General features: G+C 41.4%; 1 protein-coding gene across 2 annotated transcripts in view; it reads right to left on the bottom strand.

Moving 5' to 3' along the window:
• SPAG16 (sperm associated antigen 16) overlaps window positions 1-23,825 on the bottom strand; it is a 348,220-nt gene that overhangs the window by 67,994 nt on the left and 256,401 nt on the right. For both annotated transcript variants that reach the window (XM_421865.8, XM_040703739.2), the window contains exon 15: window positions 19,926-20,052. In XM_421865.8, the coding sequence (XP_421865.5) occupies window positions 19,926-20,052 (127 nt within the window). The remainder of the gene's footprint in view (window positions 1-19,925; window positions 20,053-23,825) is intronic.

Genomic DNA, 23,825 nt, shown 5'->3' with positions numbered 1-23,825 from the left:
CATGGACAAAGGCCAGGACAGTGTGCTGAAGGCTCTGTCATAGGGTTTCTCCTACACCAGGATCTGCAGCTCTTCTGCACTGCTTCCATTAACCAACTCACCACCAGGACACATGGATCCCCCTCTCCCAGCTCAGGACCAACCTCATTCCAGTGCTTCTGCCCTGCCATCCTCAAGCAGCAGTGATTTTGCACAAGTGTGACCTGCTTGCACCCTCCTGCAGCAGAATGCTGAGCTATGCACTGTGCTGCCCTGAAAAGAAAAATAAAAGCCCCTCTTGGCTCAAAGCCCCAGCTGTGTCCTCTTAGTTTAATTTAAGGTGGCGAGGCACTGTCACAGAGAAGATGAGGATGCCCCATTCCTGGAGGTGCTCATGGCCAGGTTGGATGGGCCCTGGGGGGCAGCCAGCCCACAACAGGGGTTGGGACTGCATGGACTTTAAGGTCCCTTCCAACCCAAGCCAATCTATGATGATTCTATGGTTTCACATCTCACACCTGAAGGAAGAACTCTATTCTCTGCTAGAATTGAGCTCATGCCAGTTGTAAGAACTAGCTAGCTAAACTACAGACATTTCATTACTGATTGTGACCATTAAACCACTTTCAGATAGGAAAATAAATTCAAATGGGACTTGGTAAGCTAAATTTACTTTCAATTTTTTCCCACATACAAGGCTTATTTGCCTAATTTAATGTTTCACAGCTATCTTCAATGTGCAAATACTTCCTATGGTGAATAAGCAATATAAGGAGAAAAAAAAAAAAATAAAAAAAAATCAGAAACTCTCATTCTGAAGTTTGCTGTTTATTTCCTTCCAGAAAACACAGTTGAGTGAAGTCAGGTTCATCATATCACAGAATCATAGCATGGCCTGGGTTGAAAAGGACTACAGTGATCATCCAGTTCCAACCCTCTGCTACGTGTAGGGTCGCCAACCACCAGACCAGGCTGACCAGAGCCACATCCAGCCTGGCCTTGAATGCCTCCAGGGATGGGGCATCCAGGTTAATTGCCTTTAAGTCCCTACGAATAAAGCTTTGCACTGACACCACTCTTCTGCTATAGTTGAGTATCCCAGAGCTACTTCAATGAGTAACTGTAATTCATTTCAACTGCCCCATCAGCACACGAAGATAAACACCAATAGCAAACTTCCACGGCTTGCCTCTGGTTTTCACCTACTTCCTATGCAGTGGGTGTAATTGTGGAGATGTTGCTTGGTCTAACAAACCTGGTCAAACCAATGGAAGTCTCTGTTCCCTTTTTATATATTCTTTGTTCATTGTCATCATTCATGGTGGCAGCAGCGATATGTTGGCTCATTATGTTGTGCTAATCTCACTGCCCGATATTCTTTCCCCCAATCAATCCGTTGATTACAGGCAGTTTAAATCTTAGCGATAACCGGGATTCGGAGAGTTTCCAAAGGACAATGGAGCTGGAATTAATTAGCATCCATTAGGGGAAAAACAAAGTCCTGCAAATAGCAGAGAGAAACAGAACAGCTCACAAGGACAACGGTTATGGAGCAGCATGTGGGCACATCTGGCTTTTACACCCTTATCGAGCAGGACAGCACAGCACCCTCAGCTCTCATCTTTGTGATCAAGCTATGGAGAAGCTAATTCTCATACCAAAATTAATTACACCCTGAAATCCTACCAGTGTAGCTCGTTATTGGCTCCAGATCGCAGGCTGTTCTGATTCACAGCTCATCTTTCAAGCCTGCAGATAGGAGCACTGGAAACTTCTGCCAGGTTACGCGTGCTGCTCTACCGACCCCATGCATCACACAGCCAACAGGAAAATAGTATAGCATTTACCCAGATAACCACGGGAAGTTCATATAGAAAGGGGAACATAGCACACCTGCTTTCTTCAGACAGTCTTTATGTTGTGTGTTATTACTGGCAACTTAACTCTACTGCTTGTAATATTAGTGACTTCACACCTGTGAGTGCTTTTTGGCCCGAGTGCTTTTTACCTTAAGTTGTGGCTTTTCAAGAAGGAAGGGGAAAAAAAGAGAAAAAGAAACATTATTTACCTGGCTGGCATTTAAGGAAATAACAAAAATCTTTCTCACTTTTATGGACAACGGTAACATTTGCAGACCAAAAAATCACAAATGTCCTGTAACAGATGCTGATACCCTCACTGACATGACAAATAAGAGGCATTTAGCTTTTAATGGCTTTTGTAATTTTTTTTCCTTCTGAGAGCAGCACACTGTGTAAAATGTATTTTACTCATCAGCACTTGGAAGCAACTTTGCCCATTATTATTCTACATTAGCTCCATTTGTCGATGCGATGACAGAAGACCCATTGGCCAGCTGTAAGCACTGCTTCCTAATCTCGATCTGAAGGGCAGCGCAGCCACGCGTCTGTCCTTCTGCACCAAGGGGAAGGCATCAGGAGGACCATTTGGGAAGGGATGGTGTAGGGATGAACCAGATCAAGGCTAGGAAACCCAATGGACTTCACTTTTTACTTCTGTGGCATGTGCATAAGAAGATATCCCCTCATTCAGACATACAGAAAATAACTAACCCTTCCTTTCCTTCAAGTAAGCATTGGGCAAAAATAGTGAAGCGTGTTAAGGGTTCTCTAATTGATGATATATTGCCTTTAATTAATTTTCAGCTATTAAAGTTACTTAATAGAATTTCATATTTCTTATTTGAAAAATGACGGTCACAGGAAGCAATGATGAGAGACAATTACAATTATCACTAAGGACCATTAATATGTAAATATATGGGTAAGTTAAGATTGCTAATTTAAGTTGCATAATTGCTGGATATTTCTGAAGTTGGAGCCTAATAGGCTCTGCCATTATTCGCATCTATTTTATGCATACGCTGACAATGATTTTTATTCTTAAAATACCACGAATAATAGCATCACATTTATGCTATTAACTGATACGGGCACTAATGTCACACTCTGCCATTCAATCATTTTATTTCTATCTAAAAATACAACCAAATTGCATCACTTGCACACCCTCATGCGTCAGCTCATGTGTCAGTGGCAGGTAGCTGGGTGTGAGAAGCAGCTTACACACTGGGCAGATTGCTCCATAATCACCCAGTGGGTTTTTTTTTTTCATCCTTCCCCTGCAACATCTGATATTACAAACTTTAAAGCACAGGTATTTTTCAAAGGTCAAGACAGAGAATGGATTTGATCCAAGGATTCCCAGCTTAGCAATCCAAAAGTCAAGAGAACTCTATCAAATGTCAAGAGAAACTGGAGAAGACTTCAGCAAATTATTTCTGCGCTACTCCTCACTTACGCAACGTGTATGCAAGAGGGATGGTATAACCAGTTCTTATTCAGTGATATTCTACAGATATCATCTTGTTCCAGACATGTAAAAGAATTAAAGTATGGAAGATGAGAATTTGCTCAGCTACCATTTTTCCACTATTCCTTACAACTTTTAAATCAAGACCGTCCTTCAAAAAATATAATCCTAAATTACGGCTTGCATTTTGCAGACCATGAAAATAAATGAAGCGTAACATTTTCTGTCTAATTTTATAATCCCAGTACATCCTTAGGTTTTGTTTAAAATAGATTACGTGTTCTACAAGGGATTCTGCATAGATCGCTATGCATTTTCATCTTAGAAGAGAGGAAAAATGATGGTGAATATAGGAGTTTTTCTATTTGATTTTAAGAAATTTATCTTTTTTTTTTTCCTGGAGGTAGATGCAGTGCAAATAGTTGAGTGTCTCCCAGCAAATGACAGGCTTTCAGCTTCCAGAAGTGCAAGGAATTTTCAGTTCTAAACAAGTCTGATAATACACAACCAAACTCAAATCATTAAGATTTCCTTCTCTTTGCCTTGCATGACTTAAAGCGAGGCCTCATAGTTATAGACAAGGATGGAATCAGGTCATATACTATCAGCAGGTGAAAAAAAAAATTGTTGGAATGTAGAACAGACATTTTAAACCTTCAAGTTTTCTTCAAATTTTTTCTTCAAGTTTTCAAGTACCTTCAAGCACTTCCTTAGGTACAATCAAAGGTGGCAGAGTTGCAGCAACAGCCCAAGAAAAGTCTGGTTTTATTTCCACATTCTCTGTGCTGCTGAAAATAAGAAGAGATATGGGCCACAATGAAGCAGCTACCTTTGCTACTTGCCCTTTATTTTGTAATAACTACAACGTGGCCTTTCTGTAGACAATTCACTCATGTCACTAACTGAGATATAAAGAATAAATCAAGCTCAGTATCTGAGCCATCTGTAATAAAATTTTAACTACTGATACAAGAGATACTTCTCCATAAATTGACTCACCATACAATTGGGCTTGCTCCAAGCCCGTAAGACTTTATCTGCTAACCATTTGGAAATAGTAGATGATGACCCCCTCGTAGCTGACAGAGCCAAGTAGTTAAAAAGAGTTTTAGGCTGCGTCTTCAAAGGCCTCAACAGAGAACCCAACAGCGGTCTGGATTTCTTTAGCTGTGATTTACTCTCAAATGTGAACCTTTCCTTTAATCCCTGCTTTGGATTGCTGGAATTGCTGGATAGGTCGGGAGGAATATTTTGCTACAGCTAAACAGTTAGAGAAAAGCACATCCAGGTTCCAAAAAGATAAAAACATAAAAAACATATTGAAAATCTACCTAGAAAAGCCACTGTTAGAATAAGCAAAGCAAAAAAAAAAAAAAAAAAAAAAAAAAAACAGCTAAAAAAGCAAGTCATAGCAGGATGACGATTCCACTACAAAGTCTCTGATGCAAATTTAGTTCTTGTAGGTTACTGAGGAGAAAGCCCAGAGTAGTCTATCCACTGCTCTTTTCTGTAAATTCACTTCTTGACACGGTTCAGGCGTCATCCGCACACACTCAGGTACCACTCAGATAAAAACAGAAACACATTTATATAGTACACCTTATGTATAGCCATAAAGATCTCCATGAAAAAGTGCACGAGTGCAGCAGAAGAATCAAGGCCAGCTCCATCAGGCACCAGCAAAGCCTTTAGCATGCTGCTGCCAGCACGGAGAAATCCAGCATTAATCAGTTTCGGGTATCGTTTGCTGTCTCCTCTGTACGGAAGAGCCCCTAGGCAAAGCAAAAAGTACAGAGACAAATGTCTATAACCACACCGGTCTTAAAAATCTCATCTCCTTCTGCCTAATCTTTTTTTGTCCTTCAGGGAAAAAATGTGCTAACACCCCAAATCCCAAAGGTTTTCAGTTCAAGATCAATTGGTCCAGCAGGCCTGGGAGGAGTGCCTCATCTTCCACACAAGCATCAAAAGTACAAAAACGTTGGACAACTGGTCTTGTGCATGCTCCATCCTACCCCAGCTCTCACAGAAAGACAGCACAGTGAAAACATACCCCATACCTGACTCATGGCCATCTTACATTAAGAGGAAACCGCCCATTTCGTTCCCATCTCTAAAGGATCCATGGAATAATTTCCTTAGTTATCATACTGATAGCCACTGCTTAGGATAGAGAGGTCAGATATAAGGTAAAAAATAATTCCCCACAAGTGATGCAGAAGCCCTAGCAACGATGTATGGAAGTCCATGAGAAATCACTGCTAGGAGAGACTGGGGAGTATCAATGTTCGAAGCCAGGAAAGGATGCCGAGCCCATGTTCTCCACATGAGATCTATGCCAACAACCCAGCAACACGAAACAATTGGCTTTTCCAAAACACTGCTCTCTGAATACAACATGGAAAGAGCACCGCACTGTGCTCCCTGCCTTCAGTTGCTGTAAAGTTCAAAATATAAAGCATATTTGGGTGGTCAGAATGGAATGACCCACCTGGTAGAGAGGAGCAGGCTGCAGGAAAGCCTTCCAAGCATCTGAGACACCAGAAATGACTGGGAACTGTCAGAAGTGAGATGAGTTAACTTCTTTCAGTTCCATGGGAGCTGGCAAGAAGAACCTCCAAAATTCAAAACTCAAAATCAAGATTGCTTTGAAGGGACTAATTGGAATTTGTTCCTTTTTGATTTGACCTCATTTTGTTTTGCATTTGTTGTGCCCATACAGTTTATGTCAAGAATTTACACTTTGATAGCCTTCCCACAATGTCAATTAGATTTAAAATAAGCTGTTTTTGGTTTCACAAGAGATGGTTGGAGGGCTTCAGATGAGAATAGAGGAGGATGGGGAACTAAGAGAAGAAACGACTATAAGCCACTGTGAGTCAAAGGTGTATATAAGTGATTTGCAAACATTTTTATTCATTACAGAATCAGAAGAGAAGAAATTCATGTAATTTTATATGCTGTCAAGCATTTGTCTTGTAAATGTTCTAAGAGACAGCAGTGAAAATATTAATTCTATCTTTTCTTATAAAGGAAAGAGAGAGAACAAACAGGAAGAACATTCTTGAATGATAAAATGTCTAAGGGACCTGGTGGGAATTCTTCACATAAGATGTATTCTTCTTCAGGGAACAGGAGAAGATGTAAACAGATGGGCTTATGTAAGTAGAATTGGCAGCTCCACAGATAGCTGCTTTCTTTTATATATGGTTTTTCAGATTCACCAGCGTATTCAGGACCACTCTGCCTAATTATTCTCAGCATTTTGCCCATTTCATATGCTCACAGTATAATGGCCAAATATAAAAATAATTAAAGCAAACTGTAGTTTAAATCTCAATGGAAACAATCTATTTTATTCAAACAAATCTCTTCAAAAGGGAACTGTCTGTTTTACGAATGTTAGTCCATCTGTTCATGATAACTCCTTAGGAAATATTTGTTTTGCTTAGAAACACCAAAGCAGATTACATATGATGGGATGGGGTGTGCTTGCTGCCTTCAAATCATTGAGCATACAAATGTGTTTTTATTTTTGCTGGTCTGATATATGTGAGGAAGGGCAATGCCTTAATCCACTGCCATGAAGGAATGCTTGCATCCATTGTCACTGGGCTACACTGCACATATATCCCACATAATGAACATTCAGGTGTTGCTCCTCTTAAGCTTATGCACCATCAAGTGTTTTTTTCCATGAAGATGGCCAGGCTGTACCGAGTAAGGTTCTCCCCTCTCCCCACCAATTATAAGAACAGAACGAGGACACCATAGAGAAATACAGCTCAGCATACCCCCAGTGCATGTATATGAAGAGCAGCAGTACATACAACACAGCAGGTAGAGCTGTGCTACCTACCATTTTACAGTGACAGGATCATAATGGTCCCTCTGCCACTTCGTTACCCACAAACCATCTAACGGGGTGATTTCTGGTAATAAAACCTTTGTCTAACCCTCAGTGCATCACTCTCTAAAGCCCAAACTGGTTGTAAATACCTAAGTGAAGAGCAAATCAGAGCCAAAGGACTGTAATCTGCATACACTCGTACATAAGGTGAATGTCAGCTCTGTGTTAATGGATATGATTGGGCTCTCATCTATTGAGCAACCCTGTTTATGTCACTTTGGATCCATTCCACCAAATCATTTAGACGTTCACCTCAACACTACTAAAACTTATAATTGCAGAGAACATCAGGACAAATCACAGAAGTGAACATCAAATCTAAGAACAGAAGAGCTTTCAGAGCAGTAGAAGGAAAATGCTATCTGAAAATAAATGAACAATGAATGAAAAGGATTTATTATAAAATATATAACAGTGTCCCTGGATAGCATAAAGGTTTGAAACAAGCAACCCTAGGAGCCCCCAAGCCAGCAGCATGCAGGCAGAGGAAACTGAAGCTGGGAGGATACAGCTTCCAGTGAAGGTCTTAGAAAAAAAACATCACAGAGCTGAGATGTCCAACCTAACGAATCCCTAACAAGCAAAGCAACCCAGATGTTGCTTTCATAGCTGAGTCCCCACCAGGTCTCACTGACAAATGTCCTGGACAGACAGTAGAGCCTGCCAGCCAGCAGGTGGCTGAGGCTGGGCTACGACAACAGGCACCCGTAGCTCAAAAAGAAATCCTTCATCGAGGTCTGAGGCTGCACTGTTCTCCTTGGAAAGGACCAGCACTGAGAGATGGTCCTCCAAATCCTGGTCCTCTGAACCCTGGCTGTCTGCAGAGGACCTGCTGCACGAGGCTCCCAGTGCCAGGGGGATGTTCAGTGCTTCCAGCAAACACTGTCAGTCTCCTCTCCAAACTTCAGGTCTGCTGACCAGCCAAGGCTTTGGATGACACAAGGAGAGCATTCCTGGGCAGCTCTGACTAAGGAAATGTTAAGTAATGGCTGTGTGATCCCTTCTCACAGACTTCTATTCCTGTCTCCTTTTCCTGTGTCCTGCACCCACAACAGAAAAGCAGTACTCACTGTACCCAAGCTTGCTTCCCCTCATTCTGTTACTGTTCCTGCAGCCCTATTAAGCAGTAGAGCTGTCTATTAATTTACGCAAACACATTAAGAAAAAAATCGATAATAAATGCTATAATTAATTCATAATTAAACATTACAAGAACATTAGATCAATCACGATACCAGCATCACGAGGCAGATCCCAGTAACACTTCACATCAGACACAGAAGCTGTGAGAGGAAGGCTGTATGCTCCAAGAGCCAGGCAGCTCAGTGCTGGCACAGGCTGCTCAGGGAGGACATGGAAGAGCCCTCTTGGCCACAGCCTGTGCGAGGCCAGTGCTGGCATGGATTTGCTGTCCCTGTGTGTGACTCAGAGGGTTTATCTGCCTAAATGAAGCTCACAGTTCTGCTGCTCCATCAGCCCATGACTCTAGGCAACACTGTGCTTTGCCAGTACTCAAACTTAGCTTGCAAACACAGCTAAAATATTAATCATTAATTACAGTCCCTACTAAAAATGCCCATTACATATACTGTCAGATTCCAAATGTCATTCAGGCACTGCTATATGAAATAGAAGGAGGGAAGGAGGGAGTGCTGGACATAAAACAGAGGGGGCTGGTTCTATTGATACAAGGAAAGACCTCTTGAGCCAAATACACATAACTGAATATTTGAGTGTTTTAAGCAGACAGATGTGACTCTGGTTAGGAATGCAGAAAGGGATTGCCCTTACTAAAAGGCTGCTATGAACTGCTACTGCAGTTCTGGCAGGGAAGACAGGAAAGGAAATGAATTTGATAGACTATGTTTTAAATTGTTTTGTTACAGGATGCACATTCCAATTCTCAAATTCAGCTACACTTGTAGTCCAAGGATAGTGATCTTAGCATCCAACTACAGATGCACACCCAGCTAAGAAGCCAAAGCACTCTGCATTTTATAGACAGACGCCTCTGGTTGAAGGAATCACTTGCACACGTCTTTACCACGAATAATCATCCATTCAAAGGTGAGGTCATCCTTGTGAGGTGATCCTTGTAACAAAGGCCTACATCCCTTTCCTCTATTACAGATTGGAAAGCCACTTGTGCATTATTTCAACCAAATGCAACCACCTTCAGCCATGCCAGGAAGCAGAACCATGCAGAGAGATGGCTGCTGAGATATACCTGCTCAGTCTGTTCTGCTGTTGTTCTTAGCATGGAGCAGAAGTCATAAATCTTCAAAATAAAAGGACTAAATGCTTGCCAGAATCATCGAGTATTCAAACAGGTGCTCTATCAAACCTTAAATACAAAACTAACCGAAGCAGTTACTGAAGTAGGAAACCTACTGCATGTGTGTCAGAGGAATGTATGGCAGCAAACATTACAACACCTTCCAAAAGGAGCTTGAATGCTGTCAGCTGGTGAGGTGGATTTCTTCACAGCTCTAATAAACTCACTTGTACAACAAGGAAGAGATTTAGTTGATGCACGGAGAAAAGTCACACCACAGTGAAGAGTTACCAGAGCTTTTATATGGGAAACCACAGCTCAGAAATCTGCTTCAGTCTTTGATGGTGCTGGGAAGCACAGGAGGAAGGGTGACCTGACAACATCAGAACAGGAACAGACAACCAGAAGAATGTGACATCTACTCTGGGACTTGTGTTACTCAGCATAATAACATATGTATTCCTTTTTAAGGGAGGGAAGGTGAATATTGAAGTTCACTGACAGTGGAACATTACTCGTGCTTTTCAAGACAACAGCACATTTCAATGACTTGCTGAAAGACCTCAAGGACCTGTGGGATTAAGTGAGAGAACAGCAGATGTAACCTGGTTCTGCGAAACTCAGAATGCTTCTGATGAACAAAGATATCCTTAATCACACCAAGTCAGTAACAGACCGTGTGCTGCCCTTTGTCACTCAGGACGGAGATCTTTTCATCACTGTGGATACTTCTTTGAGAACAAAACCAGGAAACCTCATTAAGCTTCTCTTTAAAACCGAGACTTCACCATGTCTTGAAGAGATCATACAGTCCCTGTTCCTCTAGGAGGAATTACGGGATTCAATCAGGCATCTCCTTTCCTTCAATCCATTTCAGAGGGGAAAAACAACACGTGAGTAGACTTTCCCCTACTCCCCGTCAGCCTGTGATACTCAGGGAGAAACAGCTCTACACAAAATGCGCTTCTACAAGTTGAGAGAAAGGCAGAGAAATGAAGTTAAACCAAGAGGAAAACCAAACCAAACAGTTCCAACATCCAGGCCAGGCTTTGAAAGCTGATCACAGAGTTTTTGTCCTTATTTTCCCAGTCACCATCATACACAGCCTTTTGCCATTATGCATAAGCATCATTTAAATGAAACTATAACCCAAGCCTCAAATTCATTCAATCTGAAGAAGAACTGCAGATGCCCAAGTCCTTTTTCCTTCATGGACAACTACAACAGTCAGGCCATGTAAAACTCAAGGTTCCACAAAGAAGGAAATCCATCCCACTTTCAGCTGTGGGACAAAGCTACAATTCTTGCCCCTTGTCCCAAGTCCTCAGAAGCCCTTGAAAAACCCACCTGACAAACAGTGTGTGTAGACTAGAGCAAATCCATGTTTGCTCCTGAAGAACTTCCAACACAGTTGGCTCACCGGCTTGAGGGGATCCATCAGATTACAAAGTCACTCTGCTATTTAAATCCAAATGTGCTGGATTTAACATACCCATCTGTGTCTTGTTGAGAGTAGTGCAGAGAAGCAAAGGGACAAATGTTTCAAGCCAGCAGTTTGTTCTGTTTGCCTACAGGCCTCCAAAAAAAGAAAGAGGCTGGCAGTTAATGGCTGTTAGTGGCAATGGCATAACTGCCGATACCCTGGACTTTGTCTGACTCAACCTTTTCCATGTGGGCATGCAAAAGCAAAGACTCACAGACCAGTTCATAAAAAACAGCAACTACTCCCAGGACATCTAGATGGAGATTATATTGTTAATCAATTTATTTTGCATAACCTCATGGATCACTTGCAATTGATGATTAGGCATTTTAGCTCCCCTGACAATTTGTCAATAACGTGAAAACAAAAAAAGGCTATAGACAGCATACATAATTTAAAGATGATCTTTTGCTTGAGAGGAGATGCCACTTTCAAAGCTATGAAAAGAGCCAGTTTGTGAATGTATTTCATCCACCGAGTGGAAGAGCTATTCCAAGGAATCAGAATTTTTTTCTGCCATTACTATACAGGCATCCATAGTGAGTTACATGTTAACTAAATCAAAGGTGAATAACTCTACTTCGGAGTTCAGTTATCTTCTAAAAGGTATACGGAAAAAACCAGCAAGCTTGATAACAATGTAGTTTCTAAATAACTAGAAGTATGCTATTCAAATTCAACCTAGACCAGCAGCTTTTACCAAACAAATCTGGAAAGCTAAATCTTGCTTTCTTCCTGTTATAGACTGTTTAAAGCTCATTTTATATGAAAACACCTGACATTTAGCTTTAAAATATTCAAGAAAATAGATAATTTGCTTCTAGAAAGAACAGGAATGGTGGCTAAACTGACCAAACTACCTAAATTACCGATAATTTTTTTCTCCAGTATCCAATCTGAACGGGCTCTGTCTCCTTCTATCTAAGTATTTGCCTCCCTTAAATCAAAATGTCCAATTGCATCTTTTTTATAAGCGTAAGTACTACACTCTGCATAATTCTGGATCAATCCACAAAGTTACCATCTAACTAATGACTCTTGGTTATTGATGAACAGTGATGAAGGTGCAAACGGCTGTTCCCTTACGTATTACCTGATCCATCCAGTCCTTGGCAGAGAATGCCAATGCTGTTCTTGCTTGCTTGTTGAACATACACAAAGCCCACACAAACACTAGATCAATATAATATCTTATTTCAAAAATCCTTGCTTTTTATTACAGCTATGAATGATGAATTCAGTATTGATTCACTTCTTTAGATATAATAGGGATGCTTCACTCAAAACACAAGACCTGGATAGCTGTGAGGCTTGGATGACCTTCAGGAGCCCTTACCCTGAATGTCTGCAGGAATAAGCTAATCAGGAGATGAAGCTCTTGTATCTAAGCCAGGCTTGATATGGAGCTGTGTGATTTGAGTGAAAGAAACAAGTTCTCATTCAATCACTGTAAATATGTTCGAAGTGGGAATTTGCTAATTGTAGCACTCTGTGAGCTGGAAGTAATATAAACAATAAATATAAAAGAGAATACACAGGCCTAATAAAGTCATAAAAGCAGTAAATGCTAGAAATGAGATGCTGAATACATTCATATTTTAAAACTTGTGTCTAGTTTAAGTGGGATTATAAAAAAACAACCTGTTGAAAACCCTTTTAATTCAGTTTGTGGGTAGCTGCTGGAGAATCAAATTTTTGATCAGCTATGTCCCACTTGGGATGCATAAACCTCCAATTACTTTCAGCTTCTGTTAGTTTAATACAAGGATGGCAAAAATCATGTGGACGTTCCCTTCATTTACTACTGGAACAAACAATTTGCTCATCACCATGTTTTGGCTGACTGCCTGAGCAGCTGAAACTGTTGCTCCTCCTTGAAGAATAACATTTCACCAGTCAGATAATAATCTGTTCAACCTGGGGTCCCCCAGAAAATCCCGAAAGGGTCAACATATTGCTCTAATGAGGCACAGTCCTGGCTTCCAGAACACTGTTTTTCTGCTGGGTCTACGCATGCAAGCGAGATGGGAATATTCAGTACTACAGTAGCTACTTGAAAAAGGCTGGCTCTATTAAATAGCTGTCCATCTTCTTGCACTCAAGGGAAAGATGCATTCCTCTCTAACAAAGATGAAGGGAATATCAATGGGGCTAATCTCTTCAAAGTGCTCAAAGCTCAAAGCAATTGCCTGCAGCCCTACACAGTCCCCACCCTCATTAGCTCAGCAAAGAAAACACAGCCAAAGACAAAATACTACCCTGCAACTAGAGAGAAAATGCAAAACGGGGCTTCCGAGCCACCTCCCTTCTCTTTCCAAAGGACAAATATTTCATACATCTTAAATTATGTGTGTACTGGCAATAAAGTCATATATTTTAAGAATCCCTTGTAACATATTTAAATATTGTGGGGTTTGCTCCTGTTGAAAAATGGTTATGACACAACAGAAATATTGTGTGGCGCAGCTCTTCTTCTGATCAACAAAGGGGAAGAATTAATTGCCAACTTTTTCTCTTTTGTAAAGCTGGAGCAGTCAGAAAGCAGAGCAGTGATAGTTCCACACCCCCGTGAAACCAGGAGACAAAACCATCCGTCAATCAACTCATATTTACATGAGTTGCACACCACCCTCTGCCTCCAAAGTAGAGAATTTTATGACCAGGAAAACAAATGCTGAAAACAAGAAAGGAAACACAGCAGCAGCACTGGAGGAAGAAGAAAGAAAGATGAGATAAGGGATTATCAGCAAATAATGAACGCAGCCCTGTGGTGCATCCCTTTATGATGATTGTAGGAATGCCAGGTGGTCAACCGATGTCCTAAACACCCCTCAAAGGAAGAGGGCTGACCCAGGTGTGTTGCTGAGCTGACCTCACCACCAGCCCAAGGCAGAACTTTCTCCAGGGAGGCCACGGATGGATCCCATAGATCTCTCATGCCAACTGGGCAGGCAACCCATGGACAGAAAGTCGATACTGCTGCACTGCCTACCAGCATACAGCTGGGGTAACAGTGCTTGCCTACTGCAAGAGCTGGGATTTCAGCTCACAGACAAAGCACAAAGGGCCTCTCTCAGAATGGCTGAAGTGAGCCAGCCCACCACCACTTCTCCCTGAGCTACAATTTTTGAAAATACGTTATTTTTATAAAACCAGCTTAGAAAACAAATGGTGGACCTGAAAGTTTTCTTCTTGTAGATCAAGCCTAAAGTAGTCACACGCATTCAGATACTGATGAAAATATTTATCACAGTCCTCCTTTAAAGTCTTTCATTTTCCTTATCCTGTTCTCTGTCTCTGATTGCTGAATGATGCTTCCTTTTGTATAGAAAGTTTTCTAAAGGGGAATTCAAGTTTGGTGTATTTAGAAAAAGGGAGAGTGAGGGGGAAGGAAAAAGCAATAGAGACCCTCCATTGCTTGCAATGAAGGAAGGGAGGAAAGGAAGAGAATTAAGAGAGAAGTAAAACAGGGAGGAACTAGTCTCAGTTTTCAAAGTAAAGCGGAAATGTTTCAAAGGAATTGCAAAGATGTGATCTATAATAGGGCTTCATCACCCTGCTGCCCTGGTAGGTGGAACTACAGCAAGCCCAAAGTGATAAACAACTTCAATCAGGAGCTGCCTGAGTTTTGCTTGAAAACCCCAATGCCGAAACAAGTGCAAACAGTTATACCTAGACCTATTTCAGTCCATACTGAGCTCTCTGCGTAGCACCATAAACCTGCATTCTTCCCATCAGCTCATGCATGAGCCCCCAGTGAACCCCTGCATGAGTGCCCAATCCTCTTCTGCACGAATGCCCCACCACTTCACGCATGTGTGCCCAAGCACCTTATGCACTGACACCCAATTAATTCACACACATGCGCCCAATTAATTTCAGGAGTGCCTCATCAGCACATCCACAGGTGCGTTATGAGTGCACACGTGGTGCATGAAGGACCATGCCTGCAGTGATGCCCAGCAGGGCAAGCTGAGGCCAGGAACGTGAGAGGAAAGACATGGGTTGGCCTAAACTGAGAATGGAACGAGCAGTTACTTTAGTGGTTGGTTAATTCTTCATACTTCAATTCCCAAATCAGTCATTAGAAGTTTGTGTTAATCGGCAATAACTTAAATTAAAATTAACTGAGTTGAGACCGTTCAGACTACAACAGCATGTATGAACACTGAGAATGAGGAAGGACTTAAGCGTTGAACCACAAGGGAGAGAGCACCCTAAGCAATCAATTGCTGCTATCAAGTAATCTGCCCTAGAGATTAAAGAACACAAAGCAATAAAGCATTGTAATGAAAAAAGGTTTTTAGTGAGAAATGGGGGTCACAGGGAAAATAGACATTAATTTCAGCACATAATCGTGCTATACGGACAAAAGCAGATTGTTGCTAAAATGATTACTGTGGTGAATTCTGCACTGGAGATTCTTCTCCCATCAAGTGTGACTTTAATTGTAAGCAAGAGGGCAACAGATATAAAAAAGAAGCTTCAGAAACTACACAGTTGTCCAGTTTTCTTACTATCTGGATCACTGCAGGTACGTGCAGCCTCCTCCAGAGACTGGGGAGGGGAGGTGTGGGCCCAGCCCCCTGTGCAACCAGCAGCAAATGGCAAAACTTACCGTGCAGCTTCCCAACAAGGGACAGTTTCTTCCAGCTTAGAAAAACCCCTCGGCATTTCAAGATTAAGCTGTATGTGCTCAGCAACACTGGAACATTACTGACCAGAAATGTGAAGGGAACAGGCAAAGGAAGAAGAGAAAGGACCAACACTTGACACCTCAACACGTGTTTGGCTTTGCAGAAAATAGCTCTACTGAAACTAAAGTGTGGGAACCCTATGCTTCCATCCGTGTGTGGATCACCTGTGGCTTTAATAGGGTTAGAACTAGCCCACACCTAGCACAAATACTGAAGATGCTTCAGCAATGACATCCCAACAATCCTGCTTAGTTCTACATTCAGTATCGTGGAGGCACAAATTCTTTGGATCACTATTTGACACCAAAAACAGACAGCAAACAACTCTGTCACCCATTGGGCTAATGGCCAACTCCCACTAACGGTCCCGTGCAATGTCACGTGAGGGTGGAATCAAGCAAATTAATCTGGCTTTCAGATAGCACAGCTGAGCAGTTACTCTAACCCCACCACAGCAGAAAGTAGCACCACTGGCTCCACAGCCACTTCCTAACACTACATGTCTTCTGCACCGCAGAGCTACTATCTTCTAAAATAAACCACTTCCTTACATCACAAGATATTGTTGACTCTGGCATTTCATTGTTTTCACATTAATTTGCAACCTTTACGTTATTTTAATAGACTCCCCCTCCATAAAAAATAGGTACATACTGCCCTCTGAGATATTTCACACCTCTTTAGCACTGAGAGTAAGGCTGTCCAGTGCGAAGTCAGCAACAAGTGGTGTCCCTCCAGTGCTCTTTAACATCTTCATCAGTAACACAGACTGTGGGATGGAGTGCATTCTCAGCAAGTCTGCAGATGGCATCAAGCAGTGGAGAGCCCTCAACATGCCCAAGGGACGGGGTATCATCCAGACAGATCTAGAAAGCCTCAAACTCTGGGCCCAAGTGAATCTTGTGAACTAGATGACCTCTAAGGATCCCTTCTGACTCAAACCATCCTATGATTCTATGATGCTAATTCATGAAAACTACAAGTATGTATGTTAAATATTCTCTTTTTGCAATAAATAAAACGGACTATAACTTCATGGCCAGGTGTGCATCCACCACCCAAATACTACCAGACCACAGAATACACTTGAGCCAGCAGTGATGATCTGGATTTTCTTTCCCTGCCTATCTAATCTCTTTTCTTCTCCCTCTATCTCTTCTCTCTTTTTCCCTTTGCAAGCTATATTTGAACATAATGCAAGGCATGTCATCATAGCTTACTGCTAATAAGGTATATTATATATATATAAGGGGTATATATAGATATGCTCCACATCTTGTGCTAAGTATTGTAGTGGGACACAAATAAACATTCAACTGATCGTTTGTTCTATTTTACCTTAACTTAGTACAAGGGAATTTCAAAACCTCAGCAACCCTGGTCAGACTAAGTCATGACAACAAGAGGAACAGAGAAGGTAATCTAAAGTAGAAATGCTTATACCCAACCTTTTCCTCATTAACTTATTTAATATATGAGCGTGGCTCTGATAAAGAAGAAAATGGCTTCATGGTCAAACATTTGTGCTTTGAACAGCATTCAGATCACGAGAGTCAGCAAGATCCATCCACTGTAAGGCCACTGGGTAAATCCCAATAGTTTTCATACTCATTCTTGGTGCTATTTCTTTGTTGAGCAAATCCCATGCAGTGAATCTAACACTGAGGAAAGGTATTTCCACTTTAAAATAACAGATTAAGATGTCCCCATCTACATTACATTTGTAGTTGTAATTACTTAAAAACAATACAAAGGAAAAGCAAATAAAATCTTCCATAAGTTAGGCCTTACTATCTCTGACCTCAATATCATTTGCTGATACAGACAAACATTTCATAAAGTTCTTCTATCATTATTAGCCATAATTTAAATAATTACTGGGCAGGAAAAAAAAATCTGTTCAACCATGGCTCTCTAATCTAGTAATTAAATCCACCTGCAGGAAGCTGAACAATTTGTTTCCTGCGTATGACTATTAATGCAGTCAAGTATTTTACACTAGGCAGTATATCACCAGGAGAGACAGAGGCATACAGCCAGTAATTAAGCCACACTTTGATAAGGTCAGAAACATCCACCCAAGCTTCTCCACAGACAGTGGTCTCAAATGAGACAGTTCTGCCAATGCCCATCAGGCTGCTAGTTAAACATGGGATATATTCTCCCATCATCAGCTGGGTGGATTTCTGGCATATTTTGGCTGTTTGACTTATTTCAGCATAGTTATTACTTCTTGCTAAGCCCGCTCAAGTGATTGACTGAATAGTTCGACCAAGTCCACATGCAGATGAATACATCATTAAATAGACAATGTGGGAACCAGCTGGATCATTTTATCAAGTTCTCTGCGTTGCGACAACCGCATCACACACCGCTCATGCTGATGCATCAAGAGCCATCTCTGGATCACTAAGAGTAACTTTGGTTTAGTTAGCCTGAGTCTAAGCCAGAACATAATCATGACAGCAAGTTGTCAGCACAAGCTACACATCCATGAGCTCCAGGTCTCTGAGTCCCACACTGCAGTTCCAGCAGTAACCAAACCGGCTGCACACAGCTTTGCTAAAAGACACTGTACCATACCACCCAGATGCAGTGCTGAGAAGGCATTCCTGCCTGCCACGGCACTCGCCGAGCAAACTGAAAGCTGCTCCATAACAAACAGGTACCTGCCAACAAGGTGCGTTCTGTGGATGGGTGCTGCCTGTTCAGTCTGGGTGTGCGTGTGGGCAGCGCCAGCATGCCTCACCCCATGTCCCCGGTGAGGTCGTGCAAGCATGAAGAGACCATTACCACTTTTATGCTCTGAGCAGAAAGGGCAGCTCAAAACACAGCCGTTTATTGGTCCCTCTTAGACAGATATCTTCATATCTTTAGCTAGGTGTATTTGTGTCCTTTTACATTATGTCTCATTCTGATCATCCATCTCAATTTGATATCTCTGTTTTGTGGTTACTCCTGCAGAGAAAATTCTGGATTTTATCCAAATGATGGGAAATTTTGCCCATTTAGATTACCTGAAGCCAATAACCTTTCTACTGGAAAGCTCCCATCTGGCTAGAAGTACTGCTGCTGCATTTCTCAGCTATGTGATTCCTTTGCAAATGACCCAGCATTATGCTCCAGACATAAAATCTTCTTCAAATCCTCCTCAAGAAAAAAATGTGCTCTTGTTCCAAATTACACACATAAATACAACAGTGGTTTAATTTGTCTTTAGGAAGCTGTCAAAATGGACAGCGTTAATGTATTTTATCCTTGGAAATGAAAATACCTTATTTAACGGTATGGTAGAGAGATCTGTGAAAATGCTACATAAATACTATAGAGCTTGATGGCAAAGTTTTCTGCCAAGTGGCTCAGATATTGATATTATGTGTTCCACAGTATGTGGGTCATGATGACAAAATGTGTTATTAGTCTTTCTCGAAATGATCCCTTAATTCTCTCTCATACTCTATTGAAACATCACACTGCACGCATTTAACACACAATGCAAATGCATACATCTTTTAAAATAAGCAATAAGCAATATTTATCCATTCAGGACTCAATAAGCAATATTTATACGTTATCATACCATCCCTCCTTTGAGTGACAATGACTTCCTGAGCTAGTTGCAAATTCTGTGCTGCAATATAAATGCTTGTCCACGCTTTGGAATAGAGAATTAATATACTTCTTATAACAACAAAAAACAACAGTTTTCCAATAGCCCCTCTTCAAATGAAAATGCACCTTCATTTGCAATATTGCTGACACGGTAACGCATGGCTGATGATGAAAAATACCTGGTTGCTTTGTGCACAGTAAGCAATCCTGTCAACACAATGAAGTTCTGAGGTGATTATGAGAGGACTTAGTAAAGTTGGTTATGAAATGCAACTACAGAATTAGCAAAAGAACAAATAGCATTGAAGAATAAACAGCACTGGAACAGAAGCGATCTCACTGAGTTTTCTACTCCCAGCGTCCCAGCGATCACTTCTGTATTTTACTTAATAACTTTGCAATTGCATTTCTTTTTACTGTACATTTTTCCTTCTATACAAACGGACCACTGGTCCAAATTGCCAATCTAGTCCATAGAAAATGAGTGCATTAATCGCCAGTTGGTATTAAAGTGTGTCTTGTCTTTCAAATGAACACATCTATGCTGCTTCTCATGTGCTATCTGGCTTCAGAATTTCAGAGACATTTCAAAACAAAACGTGTCTTAGGCCAAATAAGGTTGTGAAGGCATCCTACCAGAGTGATCGAAGGCGACCTGGTTGGCAGAACGGGGGCCTGTATCCACAGACAGCATGGGGACCGCCTGCCGCACGTCCCACAGCTTCAGCACACCACAGGTATCGCAGGAAGCAATCATGTTGCTCTGTCCAGGTTGGAAACAAAACAAAGACATTAATTAGATACTTGGGCAAAGAAGAATGCAAATGACGCAGGGCTGGATACCTCCAGACACCAGGCACTGAAACTTATGCATTTAAGTAAAAATAAGTTAATACTTTTGGTTATCACAGCCTCTTGATCGCTACATTAACTTGAAGACCAGCACTACTAAAGAAAACAGTTTATTAGAAACCTTAAGTAAGAGAGAGAACAGAGGTCATTTTGGATTTTGATTCTAGCATCCTCCAAGAATACGGCTTGTGATTATAACTCGCACAGAGACACGGGATTTACTTCTTATTTAAACCTCCAGTATAAAGATCCGAAATACCAAATCCCCGAAGCAGCTCAGCTGGTGTGTATTCAGAGTTATTAAAGTCAATGCTTTTTCCAATTTGTGCAATGGTTTGAGAACAGATTAACAGATATTGTTTCGCAGGAGAATCACAGTGATACAGAACTGAGACTCAGGTAAAACACTGGTCAGGTGCCACATCCGTGGCTTTGTCAGATTCGGTTGATTTTTATTTCTTGGATATGAATAACACATGCAGGGAAACGCATGGGGCCATCTAGCAAAGAGAAATTAAGATCAGAAAATATCCATTGTCTTCTCAAGCAGAAAGGAACGGCCTGCAAAACACTGTCACAGTATAAGTGTAATGAAATGCTTAGGTCCATTTGTAGGGTACTAAGCTGTCAGAATGCCATTCTGGCTTGTTACAGGGAACAACATGGAGTAATATACAGAAACAAAGCAGTCATTTGCCAGAATTTAGCTGGCAACGCATAGGCTCTCAGCACTCAATGCTTTGCAAAAAACCACAGCTACTCTACCTACCTCACACCTCAGCAAGTGTGGTGCTGCTGAGCATGATGGAGGAGCTATTTGTTTTACTACATGTTCAACCATACTTGCCTAACGCTTTCATTTCAACAGTAGCGAAAGTTTAAGTTCAGCCCATGCAAATGATGAGGTCAAGCAAGCCATGCATGAAACAAAACAAATACAACAGCTACACTCTGAATTGTGACATGGTTTGATCTGGGTCTCAATAAAGCACATTTTCAGTGGAAAAACATCACCGTGCATTCTTCCCTGTCCATTCCCTATCCTCTTTTAATCTTGTCATCCTATTCACTACCACATTCATTTTCATCTCTCTCTGTTACACAAGTTGCTGGTAGGCACCACGTATCAGATACGCTGAAGGCCCAAAACCATTACTTGAGTTCTCTGCAGGCTGCAACGTGTGGCCATGCCCAAAAGGAACAAAGCAGGGCTGGACAAACCTGGTGTGGGAGCAGCATCCCACTGTGCTTGGTGCTGTGCAAACAAGCTACCAAAGATAGTCCTGCTCCAAAGGCTTTTGCTATCCCAAAAACAAGATCAACCAGGTCCTAATGACAAAATTCTTTCTATCCATTTCCTCCCAGGTGCCTAGTACAAACACACTGTGCATCAGCGCAACACACAGTAGGATATCATGCCCAACATGCATGAAAAGGAGCTAGACCTCATCTGCAAAAAGAACTGAGAAAATAAAGGGTTCTGATGGCAACCTGTAACACATGCTAACATACAGGAGCAATCCATGACATATGACAACATACAGGTGGCAATGCACAACATGATAACAGGCATTTTCTGTGCCTCAGAATACTCTGCCCACAACCTTATTATCCAATGCTCTAATTATTATTGATACCTACGCAGCTCCTACACCAAAAGCATGCCAAAAGGATTTTGTTAATGAGTCAGCTGTTACATGTCACTTCTTCACTTGCCTTGATCCCCATTACACACCTTTTCTAAATCAAGAGAGCTGAAGATGTGGGATAACAACTTCTCAATATAGGAACAAACAAACTGTGAATGTAATCAAACTTAAGGACAATTTGATGCTACATGCCATTCAGAGATGAAGAAAGGAATAAATCATATGTTAAATGAACTCATTTGCTTCTGGCCATGGGCCATTTTCAAAAGCTTTGAAGTGGAATCATTATGAATTCTTGTATGAGCTTTTGGCTTTTTCGTTCCTTTAGCAGCTACTGTTCCAGTTATTCATGGAAGAATGAACTGTCCTGCTCTTTGAGTTCTTCTTTTTGCTTCTTGCCACAATAACATCTTTTTTATGATGGATTTTCAATGATATATTTTACCAAACAGGAAACTGGACTATTAGGGCTCGACTGATCTTCCTACATTTAGAAGTAAGGTACAATGAGATCCAAGGAGAAGATGTGCAAAAGGAGCTTTACATTGTATGATTTTCATTAAGACTTCATTTTATGCTGCATCACCGAAGTTCAGTTGAACGAAGGCTTCTCTGAAAGTAATGCCTCCTAAGTTGAATTCTTTATGTGGAAAGAACAGCACCCACTAACAGTCACTGACACTTACTGAATGTTTATGGAGACCAAGCAGTGGGTGTGAGCACGGTGAGGTGGCAGGTGGTGTGTTTGAGCAGTGGTGACAGTGGATCATCTCCGCTGGTGCAGATTATTATGAGCGCAGCATGCAGGCTTTTGTTCATTGCTGGCAAAAAATGCATAGCTAATGGTGGTGACTGTGTTGAAAAATAGTGTTCTGTAGCTGAGAATTTGCTCTATCATATAGTGTTATTGTGCTCTTTGTATCAGTTGTAATTTCCAGGGGAATAAATAGGCGGCATCTCTTTCGGCATGACCTACATATTCTATTCTCTAATTAAGGAGCACGTAGAATGATTCATGAAACTGGTGAGAGCTTCTTCCTAGTCTATACAATTAAGCTGGTACTTTTGTGCGTGTGCATGCTCAAGTAATTAAAAATTTATACAAGGATTCAATTAGTTTGAATTGAGAGACTGGTTCCAGGCTGCAACAGACTTTGCCTTTACGGTTCTACCTCCTGAGTGCCTTCCCTGCCCTCCTAGTACACATCTCTATATTATGGGAGATCCCCTCTACAATGGGGTACATGCAACACAATCCCAATCTCAAAAGGCACTTAAAAGCCATTGTAAAATAATTACTTGTAACCTCAGGATGATATCTGCTGATCAGAAATGAACAGATTTATATCATTTCCATTAAGTTTTTTAAATCTTATTTTCCTTTTTTTTTTGAAATACTTTTTTTTTCCTTTTCCTAGTGAATATTAATAATGATTAACAATGAAATTAATCACCAGGTACAAGTTAATTTAATTTCCTGAAGATTACCATATATCAGTAACACATGAACTGTAGCAGACAGCTTTATCTAATTTAGACTGCAATAAACCTCTCCCAACAGTATTCTCATCCAAGTTTTGTTCTGAAGGAAGGTCAGCAGTTGTTTCGTGGCCCTTTGTGAATATTTTAGGTGAAATAGCGAGTGAAGGAACTCACTCTGTCAGTCTGAGAACTTCTTTTGCTTGCAGAGCATCAGGTAGTGACGCTGCATTCACAGCTCCCTGCACAGACCCCATCTCCCATCACCTACCTGCCCTGGCCTGGTGACGCAGCGCTGCTGGGGTCTGTTCTGTGCTCAAGGAGCTGCAGCTGGAAACTGCCTGCCATGGAGCCCCAGAAGACGCAGAAGACAAACAGCCTCAGCTGCCTCAGACTGAGACAGTGGGGAAATATGCATTTCTAAGATGCACCCTGTGGGACACATCCCAAGTCACTTAACTCTACCACCATTTTATAGGCGTTAACATACTTTTTAAGAGGAGGAATCATTACCTCCTACATTTACAGCATAAAGCACATCAGAAACCTGGTGAGA

This window comes from Gallus gallus, chromosome 7 (assembly GCF_016699485.2).
Source record: "Gallus gallus isolate bGalGal1 chromosome 7, bGalGal1.mat.broiler.GRCg7b, whole genome shotgun sequence".
Classification (NCBI taxonomy): Eukaryota; Metazoa; Chordata; class Aves; order Galliformes; family Phasianidae; genus Gallus; species Gallus gallus.
This window is presented reverse-complemented; position numbering and strand designations above follow the sequence as displayed.